This window comes from Callionymus lyra, chromosome 7, assembly GCF_982586985.1.
Source record: "Callionymus lyra chromosome 7, fCalLyr1.hap1.1, whole genome shotgun sequence".
NCBI lineage: Eukaryota > Metazoa > Chordata > Actinopteri > Syngnathiformes > Callionymidae > Callionymus > Callionymus lyra.
The window spans coordinates 24401602-24416288 of NC_141824.1; the positions used below are offsets into that span (position 1 = coordinate 24401602).

General features: G+C 39.7%; 1 protein-coding gene across 2 annotated transcripts; it reads right to left on the minus strand.

The window, feature by feature from the left end:
• Positions 1 to 98: 98 nt before the first annotated feature.
• LOC148075767 (putative E3 ubiquitin-protein ligase HERC6) lies at positions 99 to 13536 on the minus strand. 2 transcript variants are annotated; one of them, XM_087796400.1, is made up of 23 exons: positions 13263 to 13536; positions 9769 to 9916; positions 9626 to 9702; positions 8276 to 8503; positions 8120 to 8211; positions 7932 to 8059; positions 7716 to 7870; positions 6632 to 6687; positions 6417 to 6508; positions 6293 to 6352; positions 6092 to 6188; positions 5824 to 6004; positions 5592 to 5737; positions 4544 to 4660; positions 4383 to 4475; positions 4166 to 4294; positions 2723 to 2854; positions 2477 to 2643; positions 2345 to 2411; positions 2218 to 2288; positions 1865 to 2048; positions 1068 to 1170; positions 99 to 994 (listed from the first exon to the last, which is right to left on the minus strand). In XM_087796400.1, exons 1-23 carry the CDS (start codon positions 13480 to 13482, stop codon positions 753 to 755), a joined length of 2985 nt encoding a protein of 994 aa, XP_087652526.1. In that variant the 5' UTR covers positions 13483 to 13536; the 3' UTR covers positions 99 to 752. The 2 variants fall into 2 exon arrangements, with proteins under 2 accessions (XP_087652526.1, XP_087652525.1); XM_087796399.1 differs by having other exon boundaries at positions 1064 to 1170.
• Between the last annotated feature and the right edge of the window lie 1151 nt (positions 13537 to 14687).

Here is a 14687-nt window from a genome sequence, read left to right on the forward strand (position 1 = left end):
TCAATGGTGTGATGACACACAACTGATCAAAATACCTCCTTGGCAGGGGTATTGAGGAAAAGGGAGAAGAATGGGCTACAAAAAGAGACCTAAAATGGTGAGTGATAGAAGACAAAACATTTTATTTTTAATGTTTGTTAGTTCAAGAAAAACTCACATATTTGCTTGTATAATAAATCCTTTATATTAAAAACATTTTCAGGCCAGTCGACAAGAAGATTGAATTAAATGTCAAAATGTAAATGCTTTTTGTAAAAATTAGTATTCTGCTAAAACAAAATAAAATTGACCAACTAACTTAATGATCTCAAATTGAAACTATTGATTCTGCAATTATTGTTTTTTCTTCACGTACGGGTACATGAGAGCCAAGTATGAATTGACGACCTGATGGTATATATAAATACACACTTATCTATATGGCTTAAGGGAAATACACAGAAATATGTCTATAAACGAGAAAATGCGTGTATCAATATACATATATTTCTAAATGAGTATTCCTGATCACTCTGTAACCAAATGGTCTTTTCCCTCCTTATTTAATCCCTCCTTTAATTTCAATTACACGCTGGGAAATTTGGGGATGTGGTGAATACTTAACCCCGCCCCCTTTGTAAAAGCACTTTCTAATTATTTTGACGGACAGGTGGGAGCCTCTAAACAGGAGACACGAGTTCCGTTCTAGATTTTGCAGAACTTTCAAAGCAAACTTCTACTAAAGAAATGTTTTACTTGAAAGCGAATCTGATTCACACGTTGCTGTTTGATCTGGCATGAGGATCTGAACCTTTCTTTGTCGACAAAGCCACAAGAAGCCATTTGCGCATCAGCTCTCCAGCTTTCTCCCTGCTGTAGATAGGAAGCAGCAGAAGCCAATGGCAGATGAGCGCCTGTGGACGATGGATGTCGTCGGAATCGTGCAGGACTGCCACTTTCATCTGGACAGCTTTCATCCCCTTGAAGTGGACGCGTTCCGAACCAGTAACAAACCCTACAAACAAAACGACGAAACTTGTCAGAGAGCCTCATTAAGTGTCGATCGTTAGAGGTTTAAATCTACTTGCAGAGAAATTTCTTCTTTTCTTCTGGGGTCAGACTCTCGAAAACCTTCCAGAAGGTGATGATGTTCGGGTGCTCAGCGTGGTACTCCCCTTCATACCGCGTGTTCTGGGTCGAAACAGTGCTTAACCTGTTATTCCACTGCATTTACTTGGAGCGTGTATTGGCAAGAATATGGCGATACTATATGTATCACAATACAGGGGCAACGATACAATATGTTGGAATACTGTAGGAACGAGTATATATTTGTACTATTGTCCGAGTACTTGACTCTGGTGTTGCAGAATTTACAGACCACATGACTCTTGAAGTCGTTACTGCTTTCATTTGTATGGACAAAATAGGTCCAGACATCAGCTTTAAAAGATGCTGGAGTGGACTGTATCCTCTCGTCCTCAGTCACGTCTGTAATCTCTCAGGATTTCATTATTCCTCTAGCCGCGGGGATGTTATGACTAGCCAGGAGTTTAATTGCAAAAAAAAAGGAAAAAAACGCGGTGAATATTAACTGTAGATATACAATTGAATTATTTAATTTTCACTTTATTGAAATGCAAACCAAAAAAATAGCTATGATAAAAAAAAGAATGATACCTTGCTGTTAAATATTACGTAGCCCAGGAGGTGACATGGGTGTAATTATTTTTAAAATCTCTAAATACGTGAATCACGAGATTAACATTTTATTTCATCCATGTCAACTCCAGGGCTACATACAATATCAATACAGAATCTTGACAAAATAATTGCGATATTTAAGTGTACCCGATATTTCTTGACACCCCTAGTATTTACTGACCTGCTTAAACGTCACCCAGTCGTAATCCTCTATTCCCACCATCACAGTCTTCAGCTCCTCCGGCTGGAACAGCGCCACCATGTGAAAGTCGCACACTTTGTAGAAGCCTCTCTTGAACTCCTCGAACACTATTTCCACAGACTTGTTGAAAGCGTGGTCGATATAAGCGGCGACAAACGCTTTCCTGTGGAGAGCAGGACACAAGTTGTGTTACTTCCTGAGCGCCTAAAAGAACGATCGGTTTGTTAGGAAGAGGGATCGGAGGTTAGACGGGAGCGCCTCAGGGCACTGTCCTCACCCAGCGTAAACTTCTTAGTTCAGGAGGAAATCTTCAAATGTTTGTTAAGACTCACTTGTTGGTTTGTGTGACACATTTTTGGGGGTCTTTTGGATCGAGGGCCACTGTCTCCCCACCCCAGAACATCTGCGGAAAAGACGTAATGAAGCAACTGGACAATCAAAACGTATGGATGGACGCACATTGAAGGGTGTCGCCATCTCTTGAAGTGTCTCTGCGTCGTAGTCGTGCAAGATGCAACGTAGTCCCCTGAAGACACACAAAGAGTCTTCAATGACTGTTTAAATAGATGACCAGTGTGTTGCTCGACTCACTCTCCAACCACAGGTTCGTACTCCATCAGGTCGTCAAGTGTGAGCTTGATGCCGCGCAGCTTCTTGAAAAGGGCGAGTGGGAACGGCAGGTCTATGATGTGGTGGTTATAGACCGCCAGGCCACAGAGAACCCCGAACAAGAAGTACTTCTTCTCCTCTTCTTTTGGCTTTTTGTGTGGAGATATAAAAGTAAGAACAATGTAAAACACAACGTACACTTTCATAGCAACAACGGTTTTGTCCTACTTTTGGCGGGAACCACGCCACGGTCCCGCTGTCGTTGTACATGTACATGTTCGACTTCAGGTCTTTAAAGATGTCGTGGAAGAAGTCCTTTATGTTGACGTTTGACGAAATCCTGTCCTCCACAAACACGACCTGAGAGAAACCAACGGCTCTTCAATAGATCGCTCGGTGTGTTGTTGTTTTTATCTTAAACTGTAGGGTTTGTGTTCAGTTTATGATGACTAGAGATGGTTAAATCTAATATTCTGGATCCGTATCTGGTTTGATAAGGACAACAATTGCAACGTAGAAAATAGGGATGTGAAGAACATCACAACATTTTTTCACGACCCCATGAGGCTGTTGAGAGACTCAAGGTGTTTTTTTTTTTAAAACTGCGCCCCCTTCAGGAGAAGGGCAGAGAATGTTGTTTTCGCTCAACTCACCCAAAACTTGTTGCCTTGGTGATTGTCTCGAGTGTCTTTTCCACTTCATCACAAAATAAATCCTGTTTCGTTTTTACAAAATTCCGTTTTCGTTTCGACATTACTGGCAGAAAACTTGTTTCTGATTCTGACGATATTTTATCAAACTTGTTCATTCAATTGTTTTGCCTTAAAATCACATTTTATATCATAGTTCTTTTATGGTTTATATTTTAATAACATCTATGTTGAATAAAATCATTTGATTTTAAAATGGCAGCTGTTGTTACCTACCCTTAAGGAACAATGAAACCCTGAGAGTTCCTAGCGATGACTGAGGACAAGAGGATACAGTCGACTCCTGCAGTTTTTAAAGTTTGATGTTTGGATATATTTTAGTTTTCAAACAAATTAGAGCAGTTACAAGTTTGTCAAGACTCATCTGGTCTGCAATGTTAGAGTCAAGTACCTGACAATACTACAAATATATTGTTGTACCTACAGTATCTTAATATATCAAATATCTCTTCTCAATCCCCCTGTATCGTGAAACGTATCTAATCACCAGATTCTTGCCAATACACCCCCCTACAGCACTTCATTATCCATTTCTAAAACTGAGATTTTTGGGCAATCATATTTTAAATACAGCCTGTTCATAGGAAGTACTTGGACATTTTTTTATTTGACCGTTTTAAGTGACAAGAAAGAGAAAACCAAAAACTAAGTTATTATCTTTTCTTGCAAACAAATATACATGCAGTACGTGGCAACAGTGGAGCCACCACATTGAAGGTACACTTTTCAGGGGGAGTCAGAAACAATATTATATTTTAATTTGTTTTATAAAGCCACTGAAACATTGTGTAATATGTTACATTCAAGCCATTTTATTTTGCGGTATCATGATACAGTGTCTTTATCTTGAAAGACCACTAGATGTCGATCTCAGTTTGAAAATGGTGTCAGGTTTCATTGAATTATCATTTTCTTTCTTGCTTAAAGGTGATACTTGATGAGACAATATGAAGGTTTTTACCACAAGTGTCCGTTTGAATGCAGCGTGGTCAGCATGATGCAGCTGTCTGAAGGTGTCCTCAACCAGGTGTTGCCGGCGCAGGGATAGTTGGAAGACTGGGGCTCCGGCAGTTGCTACACACTTCTGAAACTGTTCAAGAAAATCAATCTGAGATGGTGGAAAATGGTATGAAATATATAAACATTTTCTTTAGTGAGAATTTCAAAATTTGTAGCACCTCTGAGATGAATGCACAGAAGATCTCAACTTTAGAAGTCAGATCCAACACAAACGGGTATCGGCAAAAGATCTTGGGTGTGTCTTTGTCATCCTGTGAAAAAGACATTTTAGGAGAAAACTAAAAAGGCAAACATCAATCATAATGTTGTTGTTTTTTACCTCTTTGTTTAATAAGTGTAACCACAACTCGACCTCTTTCAAGCGTTTGAGATGTTTGAACTCCTCAACATGAAATCTGCTCAATGGGACTTTATGGGAATTTCCAGTTTTGTTAGCCTGTTGGGAAAGTGTGTTAAACATGGACAGATACCACGCAAACCTCTTACTGTTGAATGTCCAACAGTTTCAAGTTAAAAATGTTGATGCTTGTTTGTTGCTGTTTACTCCATAAAATATTGAGTTAATAAATATTATTGTGTGTATTATGAGTTATGTGTGTGTCCCTAATATGTTTATGCTTCAGTTTATTGTAGCTCCTGTTTCCACTCATCTTTGAATACTACTATAACAGCTGATCATGATATAGTCTCTTCATTTTGAAAGACCACTAGATGGTTCTCTCTGTTTGGAAGTTTTGCAGAGTGTTATTGAATTAGTAGATCAAAGCAAAAGATTATAAATCAGAGAGACATCTAGTGGTCTTTCTAAATGAAGACACTGTATCATGATACCCCATCAGCTGTTTCATGAAACTTCATCAACAAATCACTAGTGGATGCATATTTGCCCTTTAATCTGCATTTCCAAATAAGTTGTCCTCAAGTCATTGTACTCTGGAGTATTCCTGCTGTTCTAATTAAAATACATTTCTATTGAAGACTTTCGCACTAATGATGTGTTGATGAGGCTTCATGAAACTGTTGATAAGGTATCATGGTACACTCTTTCCAGTTGAAAGGCCACTAGATGTCACTCTCTTCTTAATAATATTTGAATCTGATCTACTGATTCTACCAAAGTTACATCTAGTGCCCTTTTAAAATGAAGACATTGTATCAAGATACCTCATCAGAGGTTTCATTAACTCATCCCTTTGTGAACGTCTTCAAATAAATGTACTTGGGTAATGAGGGGATTCCAAAATTTTGACTTCATGTTTTGCTCTTCATCAGGTGTTAGGCCAAGGACTATTTGAGGATGTGCATGTGACAATGCAAACCAATGAACAGTTTCACGGTTTATAATCAATAATGTTCCAAATACTGACTCTGTAAAGTAGCTTGAGCGCATTCAGTAGCACTTTAACATGAAGGTAATTTAGCAAATCCATCCCCAGAATGTAACCAAGGGTTTGTTTCAACACCAAGAGTTGTTTCATAAACAAGGCAGGCGTGAGTGAACTCCACAGGCGCCCTGAAAAAGAGAGAAGATCAGACATAGCACGGGTGTCTAACCTTCTGATGGCGTTTTCTAGACTTCAAATAAAAACGTTTTCTTACTCAACTTCTCGCTCGTCTTTTCGCTCAATTCATTTATTACTGCAGCCAGAGAAAAAAACCTGGCCTGAACTGCGTAGGTGTTTGCCTCAAAAGGGAATAAGAGCAAAAGAATGATGATCTCAGGGGATTGAAGTTTTTGTCTTGACTGAAAAAGTTCGTTCAGCAATGGGTAGATGTTCACCTGGAGGAAACACAGCATATTTCTCACATATCAGGACTATTAATGTGAAAAATATTGAAGACATTTAAATGATTCAAGGATCTTTACAAAGCGCTTCGTCCAGGGTACTTTCAGGAGCTGCCCAATGGTTCGATCAGCAGCCTCAAGATCAACAGTCAGGGCGCCCTCTTCTGGCGGAACAGCGCTGTGAAAATATGACGTTTTCTCAACCATCAAGTATGTTTTAAAAGATGAAGTACATTCGATGGTATCTTTGTCTCTGGTGCCGTGTTGTAAAGTGGTACTCACTGCTCCTTTGTAAAACTTGAAACAAGGTTAGAACACGAACCAAACATCCAGCCGATCTCGCTGTCGGAGTAAAGCGTGAATGAGTATGAAAGTCATTACGTAGAGAGAAGTGATTTATAAAGACCCCTCGGCTTGTTCGTCAGGCGTTTCCATCAAAAAACATTCTTTCAGTTTCCCTTTATGAAGTCGTCCACTAATCTGACGCAGCTCCGGATTCTACAGAGGAGCAGATACAACAAAAGTTGTTGTTCAGTTTGATCAAGTCTAGAAGACACTCAGACAAGAAAACCAGTTCGTTAAGTCAGAGTTGAGGACGCGCTGCTTTTCGTTGGGCGTCACCTGATCTGAAGACGTGAAGACAAAGTTGGAATCCCAGCCGGCTGCAATTTCCAAATCTGGAAGATAAAAGCAAAATTCATTTTATGTGGCCCGCTGGATGGTTGGCTCAAATCGAAGCAGGTACATTTTTATGTAGATATTTTGGAACCTTTAAAGACGCTAATGTTTAAGGTAAGATAAGGAACAAAAGTTATGGATGTCAAAAATGATAGACCTCCAGTAAAATGAATGATGAACAAAAGCTATTTTCTTGGTGAGGGATAATAAAGAAGTACGAACACCAGATATATTTAGCCTCCAAGAATACAAAATATTCATGACTCATACTTCCTGGTAAATAGACATTTTCGGCCAACGATATATATAAAGTCCCTTTATACGATTGGGGTTGACACCCCTGACATAGAAATGTTCCCAGGTGATTCAATATGTGGGCTCAACAGCCTTTTACTGGCATTTTAACATAACAAGATTTCAGTCTCGCTTTAAATTCTTGGTGGTCTTGAACTATTTTTGTGCTCTTTGAACAAGAATAAACAGAGATTCCATTTTAGCAACATCAAATGACTTGGTGATATCATGAGATATATATACAGTATATACTGTATATTCTACCTAGTTTCCTGCGTCAAACAAGTCTTTCTAGATGAGACCGTAAGTGAAGTTGCAGTAACTTATGAGTCTTCATGAAACAGTTATTAATGAATCGTGATACAGTGACTCCATTTTGAAAGGCCACTAGATGGCACTCTCAGTTTGAAATCATGCCAGGTTTTATTGAATTAGTAGCCAAAGATGGTAAATTAGAGAGCGCCATCTAGTGGTCTTTCGAAATGAAGACACTGTGTCATGATACCTCATCAGCTGTTGTATATATTTCACGTCAACAAGACATTTTCTTTCTATAACTCACTAGTTTGTTTCCCCTGATTCAAACAAATTGAATTCCAAAAATCTACTTTAAATTTTATAATTAACTGTGTATAAGATTTAAAAAGTTCTTATTTGCAAAAGGATTAGATAAAGAACAAAGAGCAACATTACACGTGACTTATTTGATGATTTAAATAGTCACACTACTGACCTTTGGGCACAGCAGCTTCTCCGGCCACAGTCCACGGAAGTTGAACCAGACTTGGAGACAGACTTCCCTCAGATTTGTCACTTCCCATTTGTCCCTTTTCCCCGTCACCGAAGGCCCATACTTGACCCGAGCACCCCAAAACCAACGTGTGACGCCTTGAAAGAAAGCCATTGTTAAATCAAGTTCAAATAAACGACAGAATATTTCAGCTCAAACCTTCCACATGCGATCTGAGAGGCAGGTCCATCCAGACCCTCCACCAAACAAGGTCTCACTTCATCAACCGTGGAGTTGTTCCCAAGTTGACCCTCACTTCCTTTTCCAAAAGTGAACACCTTTCCATCCTGGAAAATTAAATATTTAAGTATCCATCTTTTTTAAATATATCACCTTTGTCCAAAAACCTTGGTCAGTGCTGCTGAGTGAGACTCTCCACAGCTGATGGAGGAGATGCTGAAAGGTCTGAGAGCAGGAACCAGACAAAAGTTGAACCGGCCTAAGACAAAAAAAACCAAAACATCTCAACATCATTTTAAAACGAGGATCATTTTGCCGTTTACCTGCTTCATCGAGCCTGTTGAGTCCCAGCTGGCCGCGGTCGTTGGCACCGCAGCAGTAGACCAGGCCGGTGAGCGTCAGCACCAGTGTGTGTGCTGCTCCGGCCGAGATCTGGGTCGCCGGGATCCCGATCAGAGCCGTCACCTGGCGCGGCTGGTCCTCTATTGCGACGCTCCTGCCTCGACCCAGTTGACCGTGACTGTTGGAACCCCACGAGAACACATCCCCTCCTGATTTGAAGTAAAAAAAATAAAAAAAGGTTTCATGGAAAGTCCAGGGAGTCGCTGCGTTCACCGTTTGATGGAAAATCAAGCTAATGATGTAGCAACAATGTTTCTTAACGTTGGAACAGTTCAGGTCAGGTTAGGAATCTGAATTAACACTTTTACTTAAACAAAGAATAGAAACACGTTTTACTTGTACAAGTGAGGGAGAAAAAACACAGAGCTTAGTCGGTCTTATTTATTTCTGAAGCACAGAGCTGTTATGCACATCCTGTTTTATTTTGAGAGTGTTTTCACGTTTTTATATTTCCTGTGCTTTCTTTTGACAGACGCTGGTCTGAGGGTTCTTCCCTTTGATAAGGAGCGTCTCTACCTCGCCAGATTATTGCATCTCCAGACCAGGTGGGCTTTCCCTTCGCCTTGGATCTGAACTTTGAAAAGAAAGTGGATACTCCTGACATTGTCAGTGGTTTTATTTGCGTGAGTCCTTTTGTCTTTTGTTTAGTCGCCGTCGAGACCCCGATCTCTAGCCGCGCCCTGTCTCCGTCCCGAGTGCCTGTTTTGTTTTTGTTCTCTTTTCTTATTAAGGACCGGTTTGGATTTATTAAAAACTTGTTTAATTATCGCTCAACCCCCTTCAGAGACCTGACATAAAGTCACCTGTTCCTTCGCATTCCTGTCTCACACAAGCATTGATAATTAAATAGTCTTTGGAAAAATTATATTATTTGTGGTAAATTTCATAAACATACTTTAGCTTACTACTACTACTACTTACTACTTACTACTGCAAGTTAAAATGCTTCATCTCTTTAAGTGCCTTGAGACTGAAAGCTATAATGTAGAAATATGTACTTACAGTCTTATTGAGTTAACAACATGTATTTATAAATAATAAAAAGTCATGAATAGGAGGTCGTTTTTCATAATCAATTCCTGCAACAAAAACTACTTCTTCATCTCAGGATTGAAAGTTACAAACAGATGTTGAACCCCCTGGTTATTAAGAATTGTTATGGAGTTTACTTAAGGCGTGATTAAATGAACGGCTTAAGTAAACCCAAAGCTTTATCAGTCGTGTACCGAAGACACTGATCTATTAAAGAATCGTGTTACACGAAAACAAACCTTCAGTTAAAGCGAGGGAGTGGGAGTCTCCACACGTCAACTGGACCACTGGGATCGATGTGATCATGGATACATGGCTAGCAAAAAAAAAAGAAAGTCAATATTATCCAAAACAAGCAACATCAATGTCGATAACAAGTCACCTCGGCGTGTTACTGAACAGCCATTTGTGCGGCAAGATTCCAAGCTGTCCCTCTTTACTGGCCCCCCAGCTGTACACTCTGCCGCACGTCGTCGCTGCCACACAGTGATTCCGACCACAGGCTATGGTGGCAATGACTTCTGGGATTTCTTTTTCACAAACAAAAGCATTGGTCAGATTTTTTTTTTTTTTTAGCAAATGGCAAAATGTGGGATTTTGATTCTACTACAACATGACACAAAAAAAGCAAAACGAATTCTATGGAAAAAAGAAGTTATATTTACAAAAAATAATCTAGAATATTTAATATGACTTTGTTATGGTGGCTGGGATGAAAAAATAAAATGTAAAAACGAATTTACAAACTTCTTAAAATTAGATTTTAATTTCAAGATGGCAAGAATCGAAACTTATACGGATGGATCTTGATATGTCGGTTCTGATATTGAAAATATATTCCACAAATACGTTTTATCGCGTTTTATAAATATTAATATAAACTGTGTTTCACCACGCATAATAAAAAATAATTGTAAAAAATAATAATTTTCGGCACTGAGTATTTAAATTTGTTTAGCGATTCTGAGAATTCTTAAAAACGTTCCATAAAAGTACATTGAAAGTTTTACAATAATGTATCTCTCGATCAGGGGTCGGGAACCTATGGCTCGCGAGCCAGGTGTGGCTCTTTTGATGATTGCATCTGGCTCGCAGATTTCGGCTTTTCAGATAAAACATAAAATATTATCACTTGTTTCAGGGGTGGGCAATACGTCGATCGCGAAGCTGCTGCGAGTAGATCGCGTGATTTAATAAAATATGGTGTAAGAAAATAGTAAAGAGAGCTCTGATTGGCTACTGTGCATGTCAATCAAATGGTTATTGTGCCGATTGGTTTAAAATTTGATTGACATGCACAGCAGCCAATCAGAGCTCCTGCCTCTTCCACTGAACGCATATGAATCGAGAATAAAAAGAGCAAAACGTGCGACAGTCATTTTACGCAATTCAGAAAAACGATATAGAATAGAATAGAATAGAATAGAATAGAATAGAATAGAAAGGCTTTATTCATCCCCAGAGGGGAAACACACTTTCACAACAGCGCAGTTGGAAGAAAATAAAGTGCAAGGAGAAAGAAATAGTACAAGAGATAATACAAAATAAAATAAAAACGATCTTAAAAATATACAAATTATTTACAAAATTAGAAATTGACACTATTAAAAAAATAAAATAGAATAAAAATAAAATAAAATAGAAATAAAAAACGGGAAAAAAATAAAATAAAAAGCACACAAGAAGAAAAACACGCTACGGATTAGCATCAGGATATTTAAAGTAGAGAGTTAAATATCCTGACACCAGTTGGGATGAAGGACCTTCTATAACGCTCCGTCCTACACTGGGGGTGCCTGAGCCTGCCACTGAAGGAGCTGGCCAGCTCCTCCACGGTCAGGTGCAGTGGGTGGAGAGCGTTGTCCCTGATGGAGGAGAGTCTGGAGAGTGTCCTCCTCTCTCCCACCTCCTCCACCGAGTCCAGCGAGCGGCCCAGGACAGAGCCGGCCCTTGTGACCAGCCTGTTCAGTCTCTTCCTGTCCCGGTCCGTGCTGCCTGCTCCCCAGCAGACCACAGCGTAGTGGATAGCAGAGGCTACCACGGAGTCATAAAAGGTCCTTAAAAGTGGTCTGCACACTCCGAAGGACCTCAGTCTCCCCAGGAGGTGGAGGCGACTTCGGCCCTTCTTGTACACGGCGTTGATGTGTGTGGACCAGTTCAGTTTATTGTTGAGGTGAACACCCAGGTATTTGAAGCTGTCCACCAGCTCAATGTCCGAGCCCTGGATGCTCACCGGTTGATGTGGTGGGGACTTTTTCCTGAAGTCAATCACCATCTCCCTTGTCTTACCGGTGTTTAAGCAAAGGTAGTTGCTCTCACACCAGTCAACAAAGTCCTTGATGACTGACCTGTACTCCAGCTCGCCCCCCCCAGACACGCAGCCCACAATGGCCGAGTCGTCAGAAAACTTCTGGAGGTGACAGCTGCTGGAGTCATAGGTAAAGTCCGCCGTGTAGAGGGAAAAAAGGAAAGGTGACAGCACTGTCCCTTGAGGCACCCCGGTGCTGCAGATGGTCACCTCAGACCTGCAGTCCTGCAGCCTCACATACTGCGGCCTGTTGGTGAGGTAGTCCATCGTCCATGCTGCCAGCTGTGTCCCAACTCCTGCGTCCTCCATCTTCTTCCTTAGCAGCGCCGGCTGGATGGTGTTGAAAGCACTTGAGAAGTCAAAAAACATGACTCGCACAGTGCTACCGGCGGCTTCCAGGTGAGTCAGTGCCCGGTGCTGCAGGTAGATGACGGCGTCGTCCACCCCCATCTTTGGCCTGTAGGCGAACTGCAGCGGATCCAGCGGATCATAATATAGAATTATAAACTTGTTTTTTTTAAATAATATATCGAACAAAATAATGCGCGTTTGATCGCTTCAGGTTCTTCTCTACGAGAGTCACAGAAACATGACGTCAGGTCCATCAAAGTTAAGCTGCAGGTTTCAATGAAAGCGCAACAAATGCTGGTTTTCCTTTTGTGATCGCGGTCCTTAAAACACACTTGCATTAATACACCATCACATGATGACTATTTGTAAATTACCTTTATCTCACGAATGTAATAAGAATACGCAGAAACACAAACACGTTAAACAGGTGCAGGTGAGACACACATTCTAATGACGTCAGAGACGATCAGACAAAGCGATGATGATGTGAAGTTACTGATGAACAGTTTTATTCTCGTTAAACTTCATCTGAAATGTAATTAATCCACTTGTGTGATTCATATCAGACATGTTTAAAATTAACAAATATAAACTGTTAGTTTGAATTCATGTTTTCATTTGTTTTTGTTTTTTCATGATCACAGAAATGGAGAAATTTTAGTCTTGTGCTTCATTTAAATATGATGGACATATTGAAATGGAGGCATGGAAAGGGATGAACCCATCTGAATTCTTTGTTGATTTTGATGAACAAAGGAAAAGGGCTTGAATTCGTGTCAAGCACAGATTCTTACATCTGAATATTATTTATATGGCTCTCACTGAAATAAATTTCCAAATATTTTGCTTTCATGGCTCTCTGAGTCAAAAAGGTTCCCGACCCCTGCTCTCGATGATATGTTGAGATGGAATATTTCCAGAAGCACTTGAACTACCCAGAGAGCAGGTTCTAGACGAGGTTCCAGAGAAACGAAACTGATCGTACGATCAACGATAACGTGAAACAAACACATGATCACACTTTCAGCAACTATTCAAACGATATAACAGTAAAGAATACTCGGGGAAACTCTAAAACTTTACAAAACTCGTGGATTAAAATAAGTTTCACTTCATGTGGAGAATAAATATTTCCAGACGCACTTGAACTAACCACCGCAGGGCCAGTTCGGTTCCCGAGAAACGAAAGTAAAACCTGTTCATATTTGGACTGATACCTGGTCGTGTTTGGTCATCTTCAACCCCCAGTTGTCCGTGAGAGTTGTCTCCTCTGGAGAGCAACGTTCCGTCCCGGGTGAGGATGAGGGTGTGTCGCTCCCCGCAGCTGATGAGGGTCACCTCATGCTGGGGCCCCCAGGACCAGGGTCTGGGTCCACCTGAGGTCTTCTTGGGTCCTAACTGTTCGCTGGAATTGTTCCCCCAACAGAAGACCTCCATGATGACGACTGACAAGATCCAGGTTGACCAGACAGGTTGACAATTTAAAGTGACGTGTGATGTGGGGGCGGGGCCTTAAAATGACGCTTTAGTTGAACTTCAGGAGGGCAGTGATGTTTGACTGAAGCTGTTTTACTAATAATAACGCACAACTGTACAATGCAATAAAAACATTCGAATTCCGAAATAATTCGCTTTTCAAATAACAAAATTGTTAGAATATTCCCCTTTTCTATAACTCATTCTACCTGTAGTTCGGATCATAAACACCTCAGTAATTATTTAGTTTTCATTTCTCGATTTAAATCAATAATTACATGTATATATGCCCACTTTATTAAACGAGTCATTTTATTTTTATTTAATGTGTTCCATTTGTATAATGTATGCAGTACAACAAAAAAAATCGTGTTTTTTTTCTAACACTTCTGGCAATAAACATTTTCTAATTTTCATGATATTATTGTGATTTTTTCTCTTAACAAAACATGTAATATAATAAAATATATAAATATATGTTAATTGTAATATAAGAGGGTTTTGTGGTCTTAATTGTAACATTAAAGTAGCCAATCGGCGTTGTCATGTATCGTCGGACCAGGAAATGGAAGAAACGGAAAGTGAAAAGGTTTCAGAAGATTATCTTTTTGTCAATATAAATGTTTTATGTGTGGTAAAAAGTATCATGTAAACGTTCTGTTGACGTTTCTTTAACCCATAAAAAATAGTTTAAAGAGACATTCGCAAATGGAGCGTGTGACGTCATCACGTAGGAAGCGTTGTACCTACACCGTAAATTACCGAGTACACACGAGTGACAACCGAAACGTATTTAAGGTGCAATAATAAGGAAACTGACAAACTAATCAAATTATTTCTTGATAAAAGAGAAAAAGATTAATTACACAATAAAAAATAAAAGTATAAATACGTGGGTGAATTAATATAAAAAATTCGAAACAAATAAATGATTTCTGGTGATATTTTTACCATTAATTGTTCATATAAGGTTAAACAGTTAAACAAGAAGTATCACAATAAAAATATAAGGATAGTGGTTAAAACACCAAAAAGACCATTGCATTGCATCCCTCAGTCTGAGTATCAGATTGAAGAGCTACGACTTTTATGCCTCCCTTTTTGTGAGTATCTGGGAGGAAATTCATCTTGTCACCTTCACCTCGGTAAATAAACTGTAAGCGAAG